Here is a 26494-nt window from a genome sequence, read left to right on the forward strand (position 1 = left end):
AGAAGCCATCTACTTTGGTGGGGGGCATAAGAAAAGATCTCACTAGGCAAGAAAACTTTTTAAGCAAGGTTGCTGGCATCCAATTTGGTCTAACAAATCTAGACATATATTGACACAAAGAATGAGCTGTAGGATTGTGGCTCTTGGTCCTGATAAAATAGCATTAATGTGGGACGTTCTACTGCTTTTGAGCCCTGCAGCCCAAGACCCAACAATTGTTTCTCCTTATAATTTGTTTTATTTTAAAGAAATCAGTTAAGGAGCAAACCAAACCACAATGTAATTCATAGGATTCATATATTCCTTCTTTCAACTGGTATATTACTATCACCTTTCTGTCACTTAGCTTCTCCTCCTTCCCCAAGTTGAGACAACACTCTTTGTTTCTCACAATAACTCTCACTGTGTCCTAAGAAACATTAGTCATGTATACAGACATCAGGCCAACCAGCATGCATTTCCTTAGGAACACCAGGGTCAGAAGAGAAGACAACGTTAATGTATTCATTCAGCCTTTTGTTAGCATAACTTCTGACCTTGAAAAATAGATCCACAAACCAATAGGTATAATTAAATATGCATTCAAATTGTCCTCACACTGTTTATCTATATTGGTCCTAGATATTCCTTGCTATTGCCAAATGATCATGACTTGGTATATAAACAAGGTTGGAAAGAGCTGAGACAGTTTGGGACAAAGAACATAACATGCTTATCTCATAAAGAATGGATTAGAAGCTTTCTTATAAACACTAATACATTTTAACAGTGCAACTGGTAAAACACTTTTCAGTTATACTGAAGTGTTATTAAAAGCCAGGTCTACACATTTCTTTGGCACCATTGGATTTGTATTAAAATTATCTTTACACTTTCTGAGTTCAAGAATTTCAAGAAGGAACATTTCATATTTGTCACATACCATATAAAAGGCTGTTGACTGACTACAGTGTCAATTATTTCATTAAATTTTCAACACTCAAAACTCAACTCTAGCTGTATAAATATATATCACATATAACTAAGCTACATGTAAAATTAATGTTTGTTAGCTTAATCCAATCCAAACATATTATGAGCAATTATAATTCTACAGAAAGAAATAATAATCAATATAGAGAAGCAGTCATGATAATAAGACAAAAGAATCAAATGTAAAATGCTTTTGCTCCTGTTGGGAGTTCTCTGGGAAGCAGTTAGTCAGACTGTGAGTTTTAGGACAAATGCACACTTACACGATCATCATCAGATAACCTCTTAGTGATATGAAGAGCACTTCTTCGAGACCTTCGAGGATGGTTTTTGTGTTTGAATAAGTAGTGATTTTCAAGTGATCCAATCTATTAAAAAATCAAAATAACAATCCACTTTCTTCAGAATGTATATACAGACTAGTTCAAAAATCAACTAACACAGTTACTTGACTTTTAGTAATAAAAATATATTTTATTAAACCCACTGAAGTTAACTTTTTCTTCACGAGGGAGGCACAGAAGTTTTGAGATGACCCTCAGTACTCGAGAATAGGGATGCTTCTGTTTCACATAGCAATAAGATGCTTTTTATTTTAGAGGAGTAACTTGGTATTTTTTGATGAAACAAAATGTATATGTAAACATTTCTCAAAATATGTCCATTTAAACAAATATAAACTATCAGAAAACAATATTTGTGTAACACAAGAAAATTCCTTAGGATTTATTAGTGATTACTGCCACATTCAGGTAAAATAAAATATTGTAGGTATAAAGAATCAGTTCTTTATGTTCTTTATGTTGGCGGTTCTTATTACCCAGAGAATTGCTTTTAGTGGAAATGCTGAAGCTTAGCTGCAAAGCAGAGCCACAGGCAGTGAATCTACTGTGAGCTGTAGATGGAACTGGGAAGAGATATCAAAAGCCATAAGAAAACTATTGTCGCGGGGCGGTGGTGGTGCACGCCTTTAATCCCAGCACTCGGGAGGCAGAGGCAGAGGCAGGCGGATCTCTGTGAGTTCGAGGCCAGACTGGGCTACCAAGTGAGTTCCAGGAAAGGCGCAAAGCTACACAGAGAAACCCTGTCTCAAAAAAACCAAAAAAAAAAAAAAAAAAAAAAAAAAAAAAAGAAAGAAAAGAAAACTATTGTCAATTGCTTTGCTCCTTGTCTCTACTCTATTCCTAGCTTTTTCATGAGGCTGTAATGTTAGGATATTTGTCTTAAATTAGTATGGTTTTAGAAATGCTAAACAAAATGGGATTTAAGCAGAACCAGGAAAGCAAATTATTATTTTCTGAAATTTTGTTACTGAATACAGCATTTTAACTTAAAATGAGTTGAAGGAAGCTAGTTTATTTTGAAAAATTATTTTCATACACAGTGGTCTAGGTTTGGATATGTGTCTGGGGCTAATGTGTGAGGAAGGAAAAAAGAGTTATGTGTTTTCTTTCTCAATCAAAACATCAAGCAGCCGACTAAATACTACCTCCATGTCCCCAGGACAAACAAATTTCCACTGTGCTTATAGTACCCAACAGAATAATCCTTCTGATACTCTCTTTTGGTCCCCAAATGCTCAAGAATTGCGCACAATAAACAAACTTATTCTGAAGCTATTGTGTCTCTGTTTCCCTGCAAGCTGTTTTCCATGCTGGAGTGCTTCTCCAGCCTCACGTGTTCTCCAAGCAGTCTCTGACTCTTATTTCCAACCCTGCATAGTAGATATTTTCAGTAGCTTTCTTACCTGCCTCCCAAATACCCTTTTACTCTTTCCCCCTTCTATCAAAAAAAAAAAAAAACAAAAAAAAAAAAAAAAACAAAAAACAAAAAAAAACAAAACACACACACACACACACACACACACACAAACCAAAAAAACAAAAAAACGCTGCCTTAAACCACCAACTGCAACTTCTCTTACACAAATTACATTCAGGTGCCATTATTTATTTCTAATCCACTGTCCTCTAGATCTGAATTCCACTGAGAGAATGTCTTTTCCTCCTTTTTCGTCCCCACTCCCTAAGGGACTGTTCAAAGAGACACAGGGAATTTACTGAGTTTCATGCTGGGCCTTTCAAAGACCATTTGCCTCACAAAGTTAGAGAGAGAAGGAAGTCTCTGGCTAGAGAAGGCGTATTTCCTAGTGGATTTGATGCATGGAATCGACACCGCCCACGCCGATTACTCATCTGTGACTTCAGAGTCTCAATCACCACCTCCGGAATAGAAAACGCGCCAAAATGTTTTACAACTCCCTCCTCCCCCGCTTAACTGTGGACTATTTCCCCGGCAAGGGTCGAGGGTTTGACTCTACTTCAAGGAAAAAGAAAGCTCAGATTAGAAATTACATCCTCTGGATTCTCCTTTGGGATCCCTTTGCCAAACAGGCTCGTACTTAATGCTTCTGTGCGCCCCTCCCTGCTTGTCTGTTAATTCAGCAAGCGTTTGGACAGACATCAGTTTATCTCATAATCTGACACCCCCTAGGAAATGATTTTGCACTTGGCCGAGGAACAAGACAGAAAGAGATCTTTCCTCCAGTCGTTTCTGCAGCTAGACCCTGCCGAGACATTGGCGATGCAAAGTTAGGAATCTCGGACTTCACAAGTTATTGATAAAATCTTAAACTCCCCCATAAGGGATGCTCGGATGTCTTCCTTTACCTTTACCCTTTCAGCTTCCCCCACCACTGTGCACCACCGACACCAACCCCAAACCCGGAGTCACTAGTCCCAGCAGTTGGCGCTCTCTGCGAGCTCTGGGCGCGCCCCTACACGCGGGCATCTCCTAGCCTGCCTGGCCCCTGGCTTCAGGACTGGGAGCTGGTGCTGCCATATTGAAAAGAAGGAAAGCGCCGGCTCTGGACGCAGGCCGCCTGAGTCGGTGGCGGGGGACCGAGCGCACTGACTGGGTCTCCCGCGGAAGGCGAGAGCCTGTGTACACCTCAAGTTACCCGAATAAACGTTTGGGGTTTTATTTTCCAAACCTCGTGGGTGAGAATTTTAAGTCTAGAGCGGACAACCGAGAGATCAGGGTCTGCTAAGCCGCCACAGCTTCCTCTTGCTTGGCGGCGCCCAGCCCAAACAATAAATAATGCAAGCGTTTTCCCTCTGAAAGCGCGCAGGGGGTGAGGGGGCAAGGGGGATGCTCCTTCCTGTTTGTGACACTGAGAGCAGGGGAGTGCAATCTGCGGATCCCACTCAGGAGACTGCTCCAGCCCCACCAGTGTCCTCAAGCTCCACAAAGTTTCTCGAAAGTGGAAACTCTTACCTGACCCAAGAGGTCATAGCCCAGCTCCTCGGCGATGGCAGAGGCAGCCTCCGGCCCTCCGGGGATCTCCGCTGCCCATTCATTGACAAATTGCCTCTTGGCTTTTACACTGTTAAGAGCACACCAAGCGCAAAAGAGGGCGAAAGCAGTACACTGCAAAGACCATCCTCTTTGCTCCATGGCTCACACCCTTGCTCTCACACAAGCAAGAAAAGAGAAAAGAAGCCAGACAGGAGAAACACCAGCTAGACCCGACCTTTCCACCCTACCGCTCTGAACCACACCAGGCTCGGGGTTGCTCTGCTAGAGCTAGGAGGCGCGCTGGGAGAGGCTGGGCGGCGGCGAGCGAGCGCTCACCGAAGCGCTTCAATCTGCCGGCTGAGTGGAGCCCCAGCCTTCCCAGCCAGAATAGAAATGAGTGTTTACACGTCAAATCTGCGAAAGCCATCTCTTGACGTCAGATCTACCTGGACTGAGAACTGGATGGTATTCCCGGCGGGGTGGAGAAACGACTAAAATAAGCAGGGAAGGATTAAGAAAAGGAAAGGACTGTTTAGTGGGATCCATCAATTCTGCTGTCTTCCCATAAATACTGTAGCTCCGAGAAACATCTCCGTTCTTCAAAGAGAAGCGCTCCATTTGAATACAACTACCAAGATCGCAAGGCAGGAAGCGCACCCTCCCCCATCTATTTTCTGTGTTACTTTATTGTCTCCTATGTGCCTGGGGGTGGGGAGTGAAGATAGGATTCTAATGGCCCTTGAGTACCAGCATTTGCTTTAAAACAAACCGACAAAAAACAGCACTCCGAGCTTAGATCTTTCAAATCTGACAGAGGCTGGAGCAGAGGAAGGAAGCTACCTGCTGCGTTCCTTCTATCCCAAATCATCTAAGAAAATGAGCGCATCTGTAAGACGGTGTTGAAACGTTTTCAAAGTATGTTTTAAATCGCTCGTAATTCCTTCTCTCTTGTTTCTGGCCCCGCTGAAGAAAGCAATATCTAGAATTCTACCCGAGAACATTTAAAGCCCAGTGCCACCATTATTGCAGTATTTACGTTGGGGTGTGTGTGTGTAATTTATTAGCAACATGAGTTTTCAAAATAGAAAAAAATGTATTGAATTTTTAATAAGGTTCAGGGCTCCAAAGATTTTTGTATTGACTCAGGAAAGGGAGGAGTAAGTTTCATAACCCCCAGAACTTTTCTATTTTTCCCTCACTTAGAAATCTCACTTTGGGCTCTGACCTGAACCTGTTTCACTACGTTCATATTAAATACACTGTGTATCTTTGTGAAAGACAGCTTTTCCTTAGAGAGAGAATAAGAGAACGTGTGGATTCGGAGGGATTGAACTGGCGAGAGCAAGCCCAGCCTTTAAGATTCAGCACCGAGGTCTGGACAGCGACAGCCACAACGCTGTAGAAGTGCTCCGCCTTCTGAGCAGAAGCGTCTGTGCTTTGCTGCCCCTGGCCAGCTCTCTGCAGCGTCCTCTTTGACTTGCATCTTCCCCATCTTTGAACAACAAAACAGGAAGCTGGCCTAAGTGGGAGTGTGATGAGGTTCGTGACAGCTACTGTGTATGTCTTGTTTGTGGGAATTCTTTGGACTCTGCCCAAATTAAAATTTCAAGGAAAAGGAAATGAGAGAGTGTATTTCTTCTGAAAAACATTCTTCAACATCCTAAGGTGTGTGTGTTGTGTGTGTGTGTGTGCGCGTTGTGTGTATGTTATGTGTGTTGTGTGTGTGTGCATGGTGTGTGTCTTGTGTGTGTTATGTGTTTATGTGCTGTGTGTGTATGTGTGTTATGTGTTTGGGTGCATGTTTTGTGTGTGTAATGTGTGTTGTGTGTGTGTTATGTGTGTATATGTGTGTATGTATGGTTGTGTGTGTGTGTGTTGTGTGTGTGCAGCATGAAGAAAGAAAAGGGAGGATACTAGGAAAATACTTTAGAACAAGCAGAGAAAGGAAGCAAGAGATGCTCTCTCCACTATAAGCAGAGGCAAGACTTGATGGCTTTGGTGGTGCTAAGGTGTATGTGGGGTATATGTGCACTGCGCATTTATGCATTTCTGTGTGTGTGCTCAGAGGCTGGAATTCAGTGCTGGGTGTCTTGCTCTATCCCTTTCTGCATTATTTCCCCTAAGATGAAGTCTCTCACTGAATCTGGGGCTAGGCTGGCAGTCAGCAAGCCCCAGTGATCCTCTGGTTTCTGCCCTTCACAGTGGGAGGTTAAACTGGGCATACACACACACACACACACACACACACACACACACACACACATTATCATGGTTGCTGGGATCTAAACTCAGGTTCTTATTTGTGTGGCACATCAGATGTCTCTCCAGCCCTAAAACTGTTTTTAATAACATTATGATCTTACTAGTTTTTATAAAGAAGGGAATGATTCAGACACTGAGTAGAATTGTGTTTCTATTATGTCATGCTTGTTGTGACTGCTCCCAATGTCCAATGATTCAGTTAACAACTTATTAGATGTTTGAGAAAATAATAAAAACAAGGTTAGTATAAAAGAAAGAATAGGTTAGTACAGACCACCACATTTATTTGGCCTTAGAAATTTATCTTACTGCAACATTAAATATGTGCCCTGAGATATTATACAAATTGCATAAAAATTTGCTGCAAACTGAACAACCAAAAAGAACATTTCCAGCCCCAATATAATACTATTCCAAGGTTTTCAGAAAGTATTAAGAATGTTAGGGGAAGAGGATTTCTTCAGTTGAGCCTGGGTAGAAAATAGGGTGTTATTTACAAATAAAAAGGGATGGCAATGAAATAACTTAGTTTAATTTCCCAGTCATTATTTAGACTTAACAGTTTGCTATGGATAATAACAACTGCATGTTGAGTCTATAATTAAAGCAGAAGGTGTTTTGGTAGAGAATGTATACTAGAGGCAACATTTAGTGGTTTTCTCAACCTACAAAATAATATTAATGTGGCACATTGAGACAAACCAAGAGCCAGATATTGGAGCAAAAGCTGAAAGATCAGAGAAGCAGAACAGCCAGCTTCTAGTTTACCTCTACTAAATCCTCAGCCTCAAGCAAGCAAGTTCCTGTTTCTTCACTCACACCTTATAAATGTTTTTGTGTCCTGCCATATTACTTCCTAAGATTAAAGGTGTACCACTACCTGATCTGTTTCCCTCATGTAGCCCAGTGTGGCCATGAACTCACAAAGATCCAGACAGATCTCTGCCTCCTGAGTGATAGGATTAAAATTGTGCACCACCACTGCCTGACTTCAATGTCTAATTTAGTGGCTGGCTCTGTCCTCTGATCCCTAGGTAAGTTTTATTGGGGAACACAATATAACACCACATTTCCCCCTTTTTGTCTAAAATAATGAAAAAAAGCTATAACTAGTATAAGAAAAACTATATACAATAAGTACAATAAGTATATACAATATATACAGGCAATAAATACATCAGCAATGTATAGTCCATTTGCATTTGACAAATTCAGATAAAATACTCTATTATCTATCCTATATTTGTGAATTCAAAGGATTGTATCTAATTTACCTCCAATCCTAATTTGCATTACCAATCCAAAACTATCTTTTGATGTCTTTCAAACTTATATACTTTACACATCTGCAGTGAGCTCCTTTTCTGAATTTGTTAACAAGAAAATCTATAACTATTTAATCTTCAAGTCCCTCAGACATGTGAGGAATGATAGAAACAGCTGGCTGCCTGGACAGTCACCAATTGTTCCTCTGCAACATTGGGGCATCCATTATTAGCCTAAAGGCCTAGCATACCTGACAGACTTTTCTGTGAAGCAGGATTTTCTAAAGGGCCTTCCTACTCTGTCTTGGCAGGGATCAGCAGTCCTTTCTTTTATGTCCTTCTTGTCCATTTTGGAGAGCATACTGTCAGCAGTTGATGTAAGGGCACTTTTGTGCCCAGTGGCTAACTTTTGCCACAAAGAACGTAAACTCCATATGGAGTTTCTTCAATGCCCATCATCTTTTCTGAAGTAGATTGGTGCTGCCAGGAGCAGACATAGCCTAAAAAAATCTATGTTATTAAAAGATCTTAAATGACATATTGTGTAGATCTCTGAAGTGTTTGAAGATGACCTGTATATCTGAAATATATCTGTTTGACCTTGAAAACATACCTAATATGACTACAAGTTTGATTGTAATGACTATTAACATGCATTTCTTATACCCTAACTAGTTGGTAATAACTTTCAAGGATGGACAACTTGCATTACATTATTAAATGAGCTGTATAGGTACACTATCTTGAACAAGATTAGAAATGTTTGTATAGTATTTTCTAACAAATTAATCTCAAATTTGCATCAATATACAAAATTTATATAAAATTTTCAAAAATTCAATTCAATGTAAAATATTTAAAACTAGTAATTACTTTTTAAAAGTAGATTCAATAATCTATAGCCTCCCCTTTTCAGCATAGATTCAGTAATCTACCCCCATCCTATCATTTCTATATTTTTTAGAGTAGATCTAATAATCTACTTTTATTTATATCCTCTTTTTTCTTTTCTTTCTTTTTTTTCAAACAAGAACCCTAAATCTATTCACCTTGCTTAGCTTTTTTTCCTGACTACTAACAATAACAACTTGTAGGCAACCATCCTAAATAATGACAATTATCCATAACCCACTGAATGACCAAAAACCACTCACCCTACCTCTTGGGAATGTGGGCATCATTTTCTTAAAATTACTTCCTGTTGTCTGGAAGCAACAGCATCTTTAGGAGATCCTGAAAAGAAAAATTTTGGGTTAATTGTCAAGTCCTAGGAGAGGTAGTTGTATCATTTATTGTACAGTCTCTGCATAATGGAAAAATGCAGGGCTTGTTCCAAATCCCTGCTCAAGTAGTCTCTGAGGCTGAATCATCTCAGCTAGCCATCTCAAAACTGTCCTGAGCAGTTTATAGTCCAGCTTTGGGTGATGTTTGTCATCTTAGTGGTATTATCATCATCCTAATGGGATTATCTTTGTGGGGCCCCATCATATTTTTGGAGACTTCAGAGTCACTGTTAGGCATGGTCATGATTCCCTACAGAAAACTTAAAGAGACTCAAACCCAAAATAATGTACAGGAAGCTAGATAAAGCCTTTTTTCTAAGATTAGCTAGTACTGTATATGACCATTAACATCATGACAAAAATGAAAATATATATATAATACATTTTGATATACCTTAAGAAAAGTTTTAAAGAGTTAAAATAAAACCAAAGAATTATGAGAATAGTGGCAATAGAATAGTCCCTTAATTTTGTTTTTTTCCTCTGTCCCATATCAGGTGGCTTTTCTGACATGATACAGAGATTTTGCATTTTCTTTTAACAAGCATGTTTTGGTTTAGAGAAGAAGAGAACCATGTTCCAGCTCTAAAGCCAGCTTTAATTTTTAATTGAACTAGGACTACATAAAGACCATTTGAATTATATGTCTGCAGAGAACAGCAGCAACAAACATTTAGGAAGACTGATGAAATTTTATCCTGTTAGATATGTGATATACCAATAGGCTAATTTACTCTTTTACTTGGGACATTTTTTTCTGGATGATTTGTCCTTTTTTTTCAGATGTCTCATTTGCCCAGTGTTCTTCACATTCCCTAGCCTTCATTCTCCTGAAAGCCAAAAACAAAAACTCTTTCCCAAGCCTAACTTTGGGGAGGTTCCCTTTTGGAAACTTATATCTGATTAAATGAAAAGCATTTGTTAGTGGTATATGCTAGTTTAAATTGAATGGTCATGCTAGTTGATGAACTATTACCTCTTCTAATTAAGAATTCTCTCTTATTCAAATTGAACCTTTATCAATTTTGATGGTATCCATATCTCTTCTTCTCCTGTAGAATCAAAAACAAAACCTCATCCCCAACATAATACATACCCTGGTTTCCATTCTGAGGTCAGTGCATCTTTAAAGTATATAAGCTGATTTAATTCTGTAGTTTTTTCCTATTATCCAGTGTCTCTCCCCAGCTGTTGTTCCTTTCTCATTACCAATGAGAAAAATCAAAATTAATAGAGTATTATGGAATCTATTTCTGGGGGTTTTGTTACTCCTTTCTTTTTATTTAGCATATACTTTAGAATTTGATTTGAACTTTCTATGACTGCTTGGCCCATAGGATTATGTGGTATACCTGTAATATGCTTTATATTGTAATAAGTTAAAAAAAAAAAAAAAAAAAAAAAAAAAAAAACCTGTTTCATTTTACCAGAGACATATGCTGGAGCACTGTTAGTTTTAATTTGTACAATTATACTTATGATGACCATAACTTCTAGAAAATGTGTGATTACAAAATCAGCCTTCTCAGAACTCAGAGAAGTTGCCCATTGAAATCCTTTATAGGTATCAATGGTGTGATGTACGTATTTCAACTTTCCAAATTCTACAAAACGAAACACATCCATCTGGCAGATTTCTTTCCTCTGAGTACCCTTTGGGTTACATCCTGCTGGTAGTAGAGTCTGTTTACAAAAAGAACAAGTAGGACATTTTCTTACAATTTCCTTGGCTTGTTGACAAGTTATGGAAAAATCCTTTTTTAAATCTTTACTATTGACATGATTTTTTTATGAAACTCTGAGGCTTCCAGCATATTTTCTATCAACAGTTTACCAATCTTGTCATGACCTTGTGCTAGAGGGCCTGGCAGACCCATATGGGTTCAGATGTGAGCTATATATAAGGGATGATTCCTATTCCTGATTATTTCTTGTAACTGAATAAATAATGAAGTTAATCCTGACTCATCAGGGATAAATTCAGCAGTTTCAATATATAAGAACATTTTTTTCAGCATACTGAGAGTCAGTATTTATGTTGAGATGTTCTGAAAAATCCATTAATACAATCAGAATGGCATATAATTCCGATTTTTGGACAGAATTATAAGTACTTCGAACCACTTTACTTAAATTTTCTGACTTGTAACCTGACTTTTTTTGTTTGTTAATGTCTGTATAAAATGTAGGGGTTTTAGATATTGGTTTCCTTTACAATGTGAGGCAATATCCAGATAGTTTTCTTTATAAGTTGAATTCTATCACTTTTGGGATATTTGTTGTTAATCTCTCCCAAAAAAATTACTGCAAACTTTTTGCCAAGATTCATTTTCTGCCCATAATTTGTCAATTAAAGGTACTACAATTTCTGCTGGTTCTATTCCTGCTAATTGACAAAGTCTTAATTTTCCTCTTAAAATCAACTCAGTGATTTTTTCCACATAAGTTTTTAATTTTTAACTCTGTTTATTTTGTAGAAATATCTATTACAATATAATATCTTACCCCTGAATTAAAATTCCTATAGGAGAATGCTTAGAGGGTAAAATAACCAAAATGCAATCAAGCTTTGGATCCACATGATCCATATGTGCATTTTGTATTTTCTTTTCCACCAAAGCCAATTCTTTCTCAGCTTCAGCTGATAATTCTTTTGAACTATTTAAGTCCTTGTCACCCTTTATGGTTTTGAACAAATTACTCATTTCATCATTTTGTTATCCCAATTAGTGGTCCATAGATTGGAAATATCATTGAATAATGTTTGAAAGTCATTAAGAGTCTGTAATCAATCTCTCCTAATTTGTACTTTTGTGGGTTTAGTTTTTTTGTAGACCTATTTTATATCCTGAATAATTAATGGAATCTCCTCTTTGTATCTTTTCAGGAGCAATTTGTAATCCCCAATATGGCAAATTTTTCTTTACTTCTTCAAACATTCTTTCTAAAGTATCCACATTTGAATCATCTAGTAAAATATTGTCTGTGTAATGATAAATTATAGATTTAGGAAATTGTTTATGTATTACTTCCAATGGATGTCCTACAAAATATTGGCACAGAGTTGGGCTATTTAACATTCCCTGTGGGAGAACCTTCCATTGATATCTCCTGACTGGCTGGGAATTATTATAAGCAGGTACTGTGAAGCCAATTTTTTCTGTCTTTTTCTTGTATTGAGAAAAAACAGTCTTTTAAATTGATAACTATAAGAGGCCATCATTTAGGTAACAGAGTAGTCAAAGGAATTCTAGATTGTAGAGATCACATTGGCTGAATTACCTTCTTAATACCTCTTAGATCTGTTACCCATTTTCCACTTACCAGATTTCTTTTTAATAACAAATACAGGAGAATTCCAAAGGCTGGTTGATTCTTTAATATGCTAAGCATTTAACTTCTCTTGTACCAGCTGTTCTAAAGACTATAGTTTCTCTTTTGTTAAAGGCCTTTGCTGAACCCATACAGGCTCATCTGTTAACCATTTTGAAGGTAGAGCTGTTGGTGTCTTTGGAAGATCAGCAGTTGTTGTGCCCTGCTCTTATACAATCTGGATGGTTGGTGACTGTTCTTTATAATATCCTCTAATATTTCTCTCAGAAACGTGTTAGTTTATGGATTGTTTCTGAGGTTGGAGGAATGTTAATCTGGCTATTCCATTGTTGTAATCATGACCCCATAAATTCATAGCTACATTAGCCACATATGGCTTTAATTTTCTTCTCTATCCTTCTGGCCCCATACATTCAACCCATCTTCTGCTCCATTTCACTTGAGATAATGTTCCAATCCCTAAAAACTGAACATTTCTTCCTGAAGAGACCAATTTGGATGCCAAAATTCTGGTGCAATTATTGTTACATCCATACGTGTTTCTACAAGAGCTTCAATGAGAATGTTGTTTATTCATATTTTTAATTTTGGTCTTTGTTCATTTATAGAAGTTTGCCAAAAAAAATTACTTTCTGTTTTCTCCCAAATTTTTGTTCTCTCTTCCATAGCTGTTCTATCACCTCAAGCAGTATGTTTTTTTTTTTTTTTTTTTTTTTTTTTTTTTTTTTTTTTTTTTTTTTTTTTTTTTTTACAATAGGCATTAGGTTCTTTAATTGCTCTGAGAAGGGGATGCAGATTCTATGATGGTGGGAAAGGACTGAACCAAATTTGTCATGGGGGCCTGCAAGAGGCCTCTCAGGGAGTTTACCAATGGCAAAGGCAAAGAATTACCTTGTCTGTCCCTTGATGATCTACATTTGTTAGTCCAATGTTTGCCTTTACCACACCTTCTGCATAATCCAGAAGGGAGGGCGTCCTATTGCCATTCTTCCTTGAAGAAACACTGTTTCTAGGATTGCCCTGTTTACAATCTCTTTTTAGGTGACCTTGTTTACCACAATTAAAGCATCTTACATTATTATTTTTCTTCAGACCTCTGGAAATCACCTCTCCTATCTAAGTATCATCATGGTCATGATATTCAATATTAATTGTATCTTAGATCCATTTCTCCAAGTGCGCTGATCTTGCCTTTAACAGCTTATTTATCCTTTTTCACTATCATTCTCAAAAGCCAGAGATTCAATTATTATCTGTCTAGCTTCTGAATTTGGTATCATTCTATTTACTGCTGAAGGCAGCCTTTGTAAGAAATCCATGAAGGTTTTTTGGGCCCTGTATAACTTTTGTAAATAACTCAATTTTCTTTCCTACTTCTTCAATTCTGTCCCAAGCATTCATGGCTGCCACATGGCATAGAATTAGGGTATGGTCATAATATAAAGATTATCTTTGTATATCAACACAATTGCCTTCTCCAAGAAGTTGATCTTGGAAATTCCATATCTCTAGCTCTACATCATTGTTCAATGGTTTTAGCCTCATCTTTCCACCAGCTTCCCCATTATAACTGGGGACCAGCTTCTATGACCACTGTAACCAAATCTTTCCAGTCTTGAGGGATAATTCTATTACAAGTTGACCACAATTTAACATTTGCTTCACAAACAGAGAATGCATACCATATAACACTTCTCTGAATCTCCTCACATCTAACATTTGCACAGGAGTCCAATCAGCTCATTCATAGCCTTGAGCATTTGGCAGTTCCTGTATGTATGGATATATTAAAGTTGGCTATTTGAAAACCTTAGGCTGTTTTTCTGTAACCATATAATGTAATGCTGAGATTGGTTCACCTTTAAATTTCTCTGTTTGGGTCTGAATTTCTCTATAATCCATTTTAACAAGTATTTCTAAAATTTTTATCTTGGCACTCACGTTAACCAACTTTTTAAATGATAAAATCTATCTCATCAACATTAATTATCCTCTCATTTAGTTGTTCCATTTTCAGATCACCTAATATGTTATCAAACAACTAATTTCTCCCTTTAAGAAATCTTAATTGACTCACCAACTCTGCCAACTGCATAGAAGAGTAGAAACCCAAGTGGGTTTCAAGGCAGCTACCTAGTGTGGTAGCAGCTTGAGATGAGGATCCAGGCAGAACCCACAACACACCAGGAGAGAAAAAGTGAAAGACCCAGCCACCTGGATCCAGCTGGTTAGGGACTCCAGCCCATGTGCAGCTCAGGACTGTGCTGGGTCCTGTAAGGCCACAGGCAAGTGGCTTTTCTATGAATTTGTGCGATAAACATTCAGCACTAGATGTAGCATAAATCTTAAAATATTTTAACTAGCTCTTATAACTTAAATTAACACAGTTCTATTAATCTATGTTCTGTTACATATGGCCCATCCTGCTTCCTATGTGTATCTGTGTTTCTCTCACCCACCTAGATTCCTCTTCCTCTCTCTCCCTGTGAGGAAGTTCTGCCTATACCTCCTGCCTAGTTACTGGCCATTCATTTTTTTACACCAATCATAGCAATACACCTTTACACAGTGCAAATGTTTCACAACAAATGTTACTTGTATGTATATATTTTTAGAATTGACCATTTAGTATTGAATAACAAATTGGTGTGCTCTTACCTGGGGAAGATTATTTCTCCCACTCTCAGCATTCTTTAGTTACCTGGAGTTTTTGTGTAGGGTTGAGACCTCCATTTTGCTATGATTTTAGACTTTCAAAAAAACTTCAAAATTAGTTCCCAGAACATTTCTATATCTTTCACTTAGCTTTCCTAAAGGTACATTTTATGGGACTAACATAAAAATTAGCTGAAACGAGACAGTAATATGAGTATAATACTGTTAATTAAACTACAGATCTTTTCCAATGTTTCCAACTGTTCTACCTACTTATTTTATTATCTGATAATCAGTTGATATGTCTCAATGTTGTTATGTATTCCCTGATCCAAGACATTTCCTTTTTGTCTTTCAGAGCCTTGAAACTTTGAGAAGTATTAATTAGTTATCATTCCTCAATTTTGGTTAATTTGATATGGTCTCATGATCAAGTTAGAACTAAGTAGTTCCATCCAAAAAAATGATGTCATGCTATTTGTCAGTACCTTGTATCAGAAGGCATATGAAATCAATACATCTAATTACTTGTGATGCTATACTACATTTGATCACTTTGTTGAGATGATATTGACCAGGTTTCTGCACTGTAAAGTTATTATTTAAAAAAGAACATTTCAACTTCAAAATCATTTTCAAGACCACTAGAAATGCCATAGGAAAGTAGTATTCTCCAAGTGTGGTTTGGGGGAGAAAGTGAAAAGATTTGTGTTCATGACATACCTTATTTTCCTTCATGATTTTCTCTTATTGGTTGTATTTCTTATTTGGTATTCCTGGGATCAAGGTTAGAACGCCGTTTTAACCACAATTAGAGGCAGTTAATGAAGGCCCATTCTTCCCAGTTTGTTTACAGCTGCTTCGATGCAATTTTTCAAGGATAACATTTATTTAAACAATAAGCAATTATTTTCAGAATTCACTAGAGGAAGGTGAGAAACAAAGTGATGTTATATTCCATTCATGATTCTCCTCAGTGGATGGTTATCTGCCAGTAAGATGCCTGAAGAGACCAATCCCACAGTTACTGCTAAGGAGAAAACATGGCTGCCTCACACTCCAGCTCAGGCAATCTGGTTCTCAGCCACTTGTTTCTGTCCCCTCCTGAGCCTCACTGATCATGAAAACTAGATGAAGAAAATAACAGTTCTAGGCTGAGTCAATCCACTGAGCAGTAACTTTGAAATTCTAAGTTAGTTTATGCTTAAATAACGAGAGATGCATACAATTCTGGTTTTCTGGATTGTCTTTTTAATTAGAGAATATGGGTCTGTAACTGGGGTCTAGACAGTGAGACATAGTGCTAATCTTTTCAATTATATTTACCTTCCTTTTTTTCCCTCACTGTAGAAGTTCAGGAACATTCATCTGTCAAAAGTAGAAATATAGTAGCAAAAATCAAGTGTATGGAGAACTTTTTCTTTTGTACTTGACTTATCTGTTTCATAATGTTGTCCCTTTGTCTCCTGTGAGCATCTATGTATACAGACATCTCCTGGAGCTACTTCTAGACTCCTTCCTATACTATTCATATCAGGCCACTGCAGCCTTAGCTCTTTACTCACAGCAGGAAAGAGAGACAAAAAGCAGCAGGCACTACAGCACAAGCAAGTGTACTTATGGTGAATGTATGAATGAGAAAGAGATGGATCTGCTCATGGAGTGGGAAGAGGCAGAATGAGTGGACATGTTATAGCTACTCATGTTCTGGCACTTTGGCCTCAACCAGATGTCTATGTTGGCACTGTACCAACACCTGGCAGAAATTTACGGGCTGGTGTTAGAAACACAGGAAAAAACAAACTGGTGTGGAAGAACACATGGAATGCAGTGGCTGGTGATCCAGTTTATTTTCTATTTCTCTGTTTCTAGGCAAAGAAAAGACAGTGACTATAATTTTGTATAGAACCAGGTGAGAATCAATAGAAAAGCTGACACCATTCAATAAATATTGCCACAACTCTAGCTAAACACCATTTCAAAAGCAATAGGCACATGGATGAGAGCAAATGCGTAGACCACAAGGGTCTGATTTACAGCTCTGCTACTTCCCTTTTGGAAATATTCAGTCATCATTTCAATACTTCTGTGCTTTACTTTCTTCATTTATAACATGAGGTGTAATAGTTAATTATCTGATGGAGTTATTACACATAGTATACTTATAACCTTGGTTCAGTACAAGTAAATAATCACCATTTTTACTGAGAAATAGATCTCTTATTACATCACAATTTTTTTATACAAGAATTTTTCAGGTCCTAGAATAGGAAGTATTGTGTGGTTGGGGAAGCATTTTCAGTGTGGAAATAATTTTACTCCTCTTGTTGTGTGGCTAGCTTTGGAACATCACTTTCACATCTCTTTCCTCATTTCCTGAATATACTGACATGAAGAGTATAAAGGCATCTATTTGCCCATACACTTGGTCCAAGATCTTCTCTTTTTGAACACTTGGCATTTGATTTCTGGATGGAATTAAGAATAGTGGAACCCCCAGAATGCTGCTTGATCTAAGCCCACTCAGATGCAACTTTTGTTACATATTGTCAGGATGCTGGGAATATATGAAGTGGGAAGACAAGATAGATGTCAGAGTACTTACATTCAACAGTGGTGGTCACAGATGGTGAAGCACACAAAGAAAATAGTGGTGAGAGGTAGGGTTTAATTCATACTGTGCTTCTCCTGCCACCTTATCTCTTGATATTAGAACCAGTTGATTGTGATTCTGTGTGTGACTGAATAATATCACACTTATTTCATAACGAAATAGTGAAAGTTTGAATCAGGCCATATGAGCCATGAATACAGGGCTATTTGTGATAAATGCTATTTATAATTTTCATAAAGACTTTCCACTATTGGCATCTCACCATTATTACTCTTCCCATTTTGTAGACAAGTAAACTAAGTCACAGGCAGGCAATGCCATCTGGGTTTTTATAGTTAATCTGATAGAATTAAAGATTAAACTCAGATCTGCAGCACTTCTTTCCATCAAGTGGAACTGATCAGTGTCTAATATTCTGAGAAGCTGAATGAGGAGTTTTCTTTGCCCTTTACCAGCCACCATTACTTATGACAGCTCCTGAGGTTACAACGTCCTCCTCAGTAAGTCAGGAGAAATAATACTTCTGGCTATTTGTGAGACCTGAACATGACTAAATCATGAGTATTTTTTAGAACAAGACTTGGCACATCATAAGTGTCTAGTGGAAGCTGTCTGCCATATCATCTTGGCTTCTCATTGAAGAGTAATTTCATACTAAACCTGGAAGCACGGCCCTCCTGGGTGTGTGAGTATCTACTGTCCATTGTTGCTTTGATAAGAATGTCTGTCTGGAATTTGTGTACAAAGCATTACAGGTCAATGGTTTCCAAATGGTTTGTTATGTGCACAGTAGTGTTCTGTGCTTGGAGCCCTTGTTGTCCTCTTCCTTACCCTTGACTCTGAGGTGGTGCAGCAGCCTAGAATCTAGGAACTTTAACAAATATGCTCCAACATCATAAGGAACTCTATAAGCAGCCTGTAGCTGTGTTTGTCCCCACTCTACTGAAGGGGCTACTGCTCCTCCTCCTTGGCCTCCTTCTCATTTTCTCCTTGACTGTTTTCATTGTTATTGTTTTCTTCCTTTTCTCTACTTTCTTTTCATATCACTCTTTCTATTGTGTTTTTGTGTTTGTTTAGTTTGTTCATTTTTAATGGACAGCTTGCAGCTGGTTTCCACCATGAGGCTAAATCAACTATCATATGTTTAGAGAAAACGCCACTGAACATAGAAGAAAAAACAGAGTGATACCTCAAAGAAAGAAGTTATACACATAAAACTACTCCAGAGCCAATTAGGAAGATAATCACAAACTAAAAGCAAGCATTTGTTCATATATTGCTTCAGGCTCCATCCCTCTCATAAGCAGTGAAGTAGCTCATGATGACTGTCAATATTGGGCCCACATTTAGCATGTGGATGGTAAGGCATCTTCTTCCCTATGAAGAATGCATACAGTTAGGTATAGGTAACACTGGCCTTTGCTTTGAATTAGCCATGCACTCTGAGAATAATGTCATAGTTACCATGCCATACTTCTACTCATTCTTTTTGTGTTTACATTCCTGTGAACTAGATAAAAACAACTAAGTCCCAAGTATGCAATAACTTATACTACCTAAATACAGTGTCCAATTTGGACCTTCTATAGAGAGCTTCAAGGAAACTAGCAACCTTGCAACTACCAAATTTTAGAAAAACATAACAGCCAACCTAAACCACACACTTCAAAATATTTTTAACCTGAATCATATATTTAATTTTCTTTCTGTATAGTACAGTTATCTGGTAGCATTCAAATACCAATGCCCTGCACCTAAATTCTAATACTATAAATTAATTGTGTGACTTGGAACATGTTAGGTGATTCTTATATTGAGTATCTGGGAATGTGTATTAATATATATGAATTAAATTAAATTAACAATTGACATTTCTTTAGGACCTTCCACAATATATGGACATAGATTATGTCTAGAAATAAATTAAACAAATGACTTCGAGAATACCTCTGTCTCAATTTCATGCATATTTTAAGGAAAGCAAAATATTAATCTAAGATTTCTTCTTAATTGTCAGGATTCTCTATTGCATTTTGGTAGGGTGTATGATCTTGTCTAAATTCTCCCAGAGTGTTGTAACACACAGCACCTCAAAGATGTTCCAAATGAATCAATGGCAATATGAGAGATGATGTGAAGGAGAAGTAAATCTGACATTGAACTGTCTCTCTTGGTGGAACCAGAGCCATTACAGAAAAAGCCACAGGAGTGACAAGATCACCCTAGCCTATCTTCTGTGGTTTCAGAAAGAAGCTGGAGATACTTACATCAGGAGGCTGGCCTCTGTCCTTGTGTTTCTGGCTTATGTCATTTCTGTTCTTACTGAAATCTGGTGCATTGAAACCATGACTTGTCAATAAGTTTATGCAGCATAGTTTTCACTAGTTTGCTGTTAGGCATTTAGAATGGTCACTAATGATTTTCCAGTCTTTTCTTTCTGCATGGAGGTTCTGGTAGAAATAAACTTTCACTCTTTCTATAATCAAAGACTCTAAATAATTAAATGCTCCTTTGGTTTCACTCCAAACTACAAATTAAGCTGGTCTAAACTTTTTAAATATTCTTTTTTATTCAAATATCAACTTTTTTCTACATTAGCCAAAACTATTCTTTCTCTAATTCACACTCATTTGTTTTTACACATATGTAAACACAAATACATACATGTATCCTTTTTCAGTACTAAAGATTAAATTCAGTTTCATGTATGCTAGGCAAAGGCTCTTCAACTGAGTTTTCATTTTCACACAGTGTTGCTAACCTCTAAGAGGTATTCCATTTTATGACGATTTCTTTCACTTCATCCATGTTTTTTTCTCATGCTCAAAAAATATTAATACTAGGGTTTTGGGTTTTCGTGTGCGTGTGCGTGTGCGTGTGCGTGCGTGTGCGTGTGTGTGTGTGTGTGTGTGTGTGTGTGTGTTTGTGTGTGTGTGTGTGTGTTTAGTTCTTTTCCCCTTAAGCAACCAGCAACTTGCATTTGCCTGTTTGACATCAGCTCTATCTCTCATGGTATAAGTATTTCTCTGATCTCTGGCAATCCTTGGTTAATGGACCACATTAAGAGTGAGGAAAGAAAGGCTGTGGTTATTTAGATGAGACTGAGCTTAGCTACTGGATGACCTGTCAGGAGGATGTACTAAGAAAACTCCAGTATTAAGACTTGAAAAGGCTTTATTTTTGAGTAAGCCAGATTTTAGAGAGCTGACTTAAGTCTTCTACCTGGAAGGAGGCTCACTGCTAGTGGAAGAACTAAGACCCTAAGGGACTCAGCATCACTTAGTTCTATACTGTAGTAGGAAAGGTTTTCCTGGGGAACCCCTGACCTAGTCTCTGGAAAGGAACTCTTCTCTCTCTCTCTCTCTCTCTCTCTCTCACACACACACACACACACACACACACACACACACACACACACACACTGAGTGACATTTCCTGGCAGTAGAGGGTGATGAGGGGAGCAAGGGAAGAATGCTTCTGATATTGACTTTCAAGTCATCCTTTTATTGAGCACCTCTTCTTTCAACTTCCAGGACTGTTGGTGCTAATAACTGTCAAATTTGGGGAATTCTGAGTTACAGACATGGTTTTCACTGGTTTTCCCCAATGCAGGTTTAACACTCAAATTGCTTGAGTCTAAAAATCTAATCATTGCTTTTCTGTATTAATAATTCTGTTGCTATTATTTCCTCTACTGTTATTGCCATTCTATGAATTTATATCTCTAAAAATTTCTTCCTGGTAGTCTTTGGGGGAGTAAAATTTGACACCTGTACTGAAATTAAATTTTACCAATGCATAGCACTGTGGGATGTTCTGTATGCTAAACAATTCTAAACAGAGCCAAAAACAGGTTCCTGCTTCATGTCTCATGTGGGTGGTGACACACTGCAACATGCGGGCTTGACTTGCAACATGGCAGATTTCCACTGCCATACACAGAGGCGTCTCCAGGCCACATTAAGCTTTGTGGTGGATTTAGCGTTTGTTAGTACAAACAAACAAACAAACAAAAAAAGAGTTTTCTGGGCTACACACTGCTGGATGGAAGCAAAGACCCACCACTGCTCCCCAGAGACAGTGGGAGCATGGTTCGCAGAGCTGGCTGTAAATGTACTTCTGCTATGTTGGGAAGTTGAGGTGGGCAGAGAATGCTGCAGTTAAAGCAATAGATTCACAATAAAAATAGATCCAGATGAAATAAACTCTAAACAGTTTATACTGTGTGTAAAAATGTACATAGGCTTGAAAGAGAAAGAAAAAGAAATATAGAAATAATATAGGAATAAAGAAATAGAAAGTTTTAAAAAATAAATTCTTTAAAGAGAAAGTAAAAGTAATATAAAAATAAGCCACGTAAAGATGGAAATCACACAGAGAGTCTGGATTATATTGTTTTTGAGATTTTTAACTGCAGAAAGGTATTTGATTGTAAAAACTACTGACTTAAATCAATATGTATATTTTAAAGGTATCTCAATTTCAAAATTTATATCTGAGGATACATTGCTTTGGAAAGGAGGTTCTGCTCTTGTTTCCACAGAAGATGAGAACCTATGGATTGCTTCCAGGCAAATATGGTTTGATCAAGGAAGACCCTCTAAAAGGTCTCTGATGACACCATGGCCCAGATCGTCCAACATCCAAAACCAGCTTCAAAGCAATTTGCTGAGATGATCCATCCTCACAGATGCTACAGCCAAGATTTGACTATAATCCTTAATTTTCTCAGGATCTCCATAAGATTACCAGTGCCCCCTATCAGCAGGAAGTAGTATGAGAAACTACATCCACATTCTCAGAAAACGAATTATGGATGTTTGTCTATGTATAGATTGTTGGTTGCAAATTGTTATTGGTCATAGTCAATCTCTTTCTAAAAGAAGAAAGGAGGATATGATATAAAAATATAGGCTGCAGACATGATAGAATGAAAGGGTAGATTATTGAATCTACTTTTAAAGAGCAACAATATGTTTGAAGTGTTTTACATTGCTATGGATTTTAGTTTATTGATACAGATTTAAAGTTAATTTTTTTTATACTGTATGTGTATTTCTACTCTTGTTTAAAGTATTTTGTTTGTACAACTCATTTGAAATTGTAATGTATAGTTGGGAAATACAGATTAATAATTAGTCTTCTATGATAGTCATGTTAAGTTTTCTAGGTATACATAGATATATTTCAGATAAATAGGTAATCTTCAAATACTTCAAAGACCTACAGAATACAGCATTTAAAATATTTTAAAAACTTAGACTTTTCTGGACAATGAGACATGTCTGATCCTGGCAGCACCATTGATGGGCACCAAAAACACTGCATATGGAGTTTATCTTCTTCTTCATGGCAAAAGTTAGCCATTTGGGCAAGAAACTGTTCTTTCCTGGACTGCTTGACAAACTGTCATATTAAACTGGACATGCAGGACCCATAAGAATGTGATCACTGAACTTTGCAAGGCGAGATGGTCCTTCAGGTTCCTGCTTCACAGGAAAACCTACCAGACATTCTACAGTACACAGAGAAAAGTGACTGAGAGACTCTAGGCTGGTAGGCTGAAGATAGATGCCCTAACACTACAGACAAACTTTGAGTGACTGTCTAGGTAGCCAGCTGTCTCTGTCATTCTAGATTTTTGGAAGTTGCTTACAATGCTCTTCCTGTTTACTTAGAAAATAATGTGTCCTTCTGAGGTCTTTGATGTAGTTGAAGACTAGATAGTTACAATTATGGTTTTCTTTGGTTATGATAAAAGATAAATTAGTTATAAAACCTTAAACTCATAAATATAGGATAGATAAAATATTTTCTTTAATTTTACAAAATACAAATAGACTAGATATTGTAACTTTAATTCTTGCTTGATAACTGTTTGTTATATGTAATTTTACTATATTAAAATTAAAACCTTCCTTTTTAATTAATCAGAAAAAGGGAGGGTGCTTTGGGATGTTCTGTATGCTATAAGTGTGTTGCTCTGATTGGTTGATAAATAAAATGCTGATTGGCCAGTAGCCAGGCAGGAAGTATAGGTGGGATAAACAGACAAGGAGAATTCTGGGAAAAGGAAGGCTGAGTCAGGAGATGTCAGCCCGCTCTCCAGGGAGCAGCATGTAATAGCTTACAGGTAAAGCCACAGAACATGTGGCAACATACAGATTAACAGAAATGGGCTGAGTTTAAATGCAAGAGTTAGTCAGTGGTAAGCATGAGCTAATGGCCGAGCAGTTTTAATTAATATAAGCCTCTGTGTGTTTACTTTGGTCTGAGTGGCTGTGGACCAGGTGGGACAAAGGAAAAATTTCAGCCACAGTATGGAAGCCAAATAGTCTCAATAGTCCCCAGTAGTTGATTAATTAATTAAGTTTCAGAGCACCTATACAATGAAAAACTATGCAATCACAGAGACTTATACCAATGAATGATGATATGGGAATACATGAAAATGATAGTTGGTAGTACTAATAGAAGTAAACTAAGTAATGTCTCAGCCCTTTTTCCTCCTACAGATCTCATATTGATTTAATTTCACAAAAAATATGCAAGAAAACTACTGTTATAATTCATGTGGGAAAACTGAGACTTAGAATGATTTAAGTAGTTCCTTAAGGATAAACTATCTTTAACCCAGATTTGAAAACACTTTTGCCTTGTATTTAGGTCTGTACTATTATAAAATCAGCTTACAGATACAGGTTATAGCCTATCATTTTGGGAAGTCATTGTGTCAAGAGTTTGAAGTCACAGTGCATCCACAATCAAGAAGCAGAGAGAAGCAAGTTCTTATATGTATGCTCAGCTCACATTCCCCACACTTACACAAGCCAGAATTCTCTACCTAGTGAATGGTGCTACCAACAATAGGTGGATCTCTCCACTTCTACTAATAGAGTGAAGATAATCACCGCACCCAGGCATTTCCACAAACCAATCCAATATAGGAAATTCTTCATTGCTGCTCCCTCCCTGGGTGATTTTAGATTCTTTCAAGTTGGCATTTACAACTAACCACCTCAATTAACAATGCATACTGAACTTACAAGCATCAATGAGTTCTATGTGTTGGCTGTATCATGCTAAATAACAGAATGGGTGACAAGTATGTATCCAACCAAGCATGGCCTCTGGAGTTTCTCCTGTCTCTGTGAACAACATAATACACAGCAGCTAAGGCAGGTAAGAAATCTGACAGGGCTAAGAGGTCTAGGGCAAAAGTGGGCAGGCTTGATTTCCTTTATGCTTTTCAGAAGTGGCTTACTCTGTGTAAATAATGAATCTGCAACTCAGCAATCCTGACATCTGGGCTTCTGTCTAGGTTTTGGACCAGAGTTTTTATTGTAACAAACTTATGTGATTTATTTTACTCTGTTCCTGAATTGTGGGAGATTTCCGTTTATGTACATTGAGTGGCTCCCAGAGCAGGTCTTCTGCAATCTACTTTCATAGGTAATAAGCAAAGGTTTTAGTATGTGATTCAATTTCTGTATAAAAAAAGAAACATATTTCTATAACCCACATGAAATCCCAAGGAAAGTGTGATAAAGTACTAGACACTGCTACTAGTCCTATGGTGCCTGTGGTCTGTCATCCATAGACCTAATTTCCATAATGAAAAAATGCAATTTATATAAAATCAACACAAGAAGAAAATTCTTCCTTTTAAAAAGACTGCCCTAGCCATTTGTCCCCAATTGAGCACCTATATAGGCTACTTGTGGCAAATTCAAAACATGAAGAGTGAAGTGGTTGGAGGTTTACCAAAGGCACTACAAAGGTACTTTACTCTTACCACCCAAAGGAAGAGAATTTTTCACTGCCCGATACTAACTGGGCTGTTTAGGGTGCCCTCTGGACCTCTAGGTGAGCCAGCATCAGTGTTTTCCTAATGGTCCATGCCTCTATTAGCGTGTGTGTCTTCTCTCTGACTTTCACTCTTCTCTCCCTTGAGAAACATTCTGTTTCTTATTCTGGAATCCCAAGCATTCCAATTTGGTATCACATTGTAAGTTTCTTTAGCCTCATCATTTTTTAAAATTCCCAGCATTCCTTGCGTTTCCTTTTCCATGCTTGTTCTGAGCAACATACATCAGGTCCTTTTACTATGTAGAATCCTAGAGAGGCAATTGTGATGTAACATGAGTAGGGGAAGGAAGGAAGTTAACCACCATGAAGTTTTCTACTTGGTATGGCAAAATAATTTCTAAGCTTTCAAAAAAATCAAGTTTCCTTTAGTATAAAAATCTCTCCTTTATTTACATAAGAAGCTCATCTGCCAGTTGTTAACATCATTTGAGTTTTTTATTATTATTTTTTTTTATTTTTTTTTATTTTTTTTTTTTTTTTTGGTTTTTCGAGACAGGGTTTCTCTGTGTAGCTTTGCGCCTTTCCTGGGACTCACTTGGTAGCCCAGGCTGGCCTCGAACTCACAGAGATCCACCTGCCTCTGCCTCCCGAGTGCTGGGATTAAAGGCGTGCGCGACCAATGATACAAGAACTATTTGCTAATGAGCCTTTGTTTTATTACAGAGCACTCTACTAATTATATGACCTTGGAATCTTATATGACTATAGCCACTGAGTCTCTGTAATATTTTTTCTTTCTTCTGTGTTCTCAGACAGGAGTGGCTGTTGTGTGGAAGGATGACATTTTGAGATATTATCCAGGGTTCCCTAGGCTCCTCTCCTGTTCATCCAGCAGCAGGCAACAGTTCACAGAGGATGTAGGCTTTATTCCAGGAACACAAAAAGAAAATAAGCAGTCAGTGCTTAGCCTTTGAATCTCTAAAAATAAAATTTATAACTCACAG

The 26494-nt window shown here is 37.5% G+C and overlaps 1 protein-coding gene across 1 annotated transcript in view; it reads right to left on the minus strand.

The window, feature by feature from the left end:
* Positions 1-4663, minus strand: part of Pcsk1 (proprotein convertase subtilisin/kexin type 1) — a 44704-nt gene extending 40041 nt beyond the window's left edge. Inside the window, exons 1-2 of the mRNA XM_028893997.2 lie at positions 4249-4663; positions 1236-1340 (exon numbers count right to left, since the gene is read on the minus strand). Of these exons, the coding sequence (XP_028749830.1) occupies positions 1236-1340; positions 4249-4428 (285 nt within the window). The 5' untranslated portion in view covers positions 4429-4663. The remainder of the gene's footprint in view (positions 1-1235; positions 1341-4248) is intronic.
* Between the last annotated feature and the right edge of the window lie 21831 nt (positions 4664-26494).

This window comes from Peromyscus leucopus, chromosome 15 (assembly GCF_004664715.2).
Source record: "Peromyscus leucopus breed LL Stock chromosome 15, UCI_PerLeu_2.1, whole genome shotgun sequence".
NCBI lineage: Eukaryota > Metazoa > Chordata > Mammalia > Rodentia > Cricetidae > Peromyscus > Peromyscus leucopus.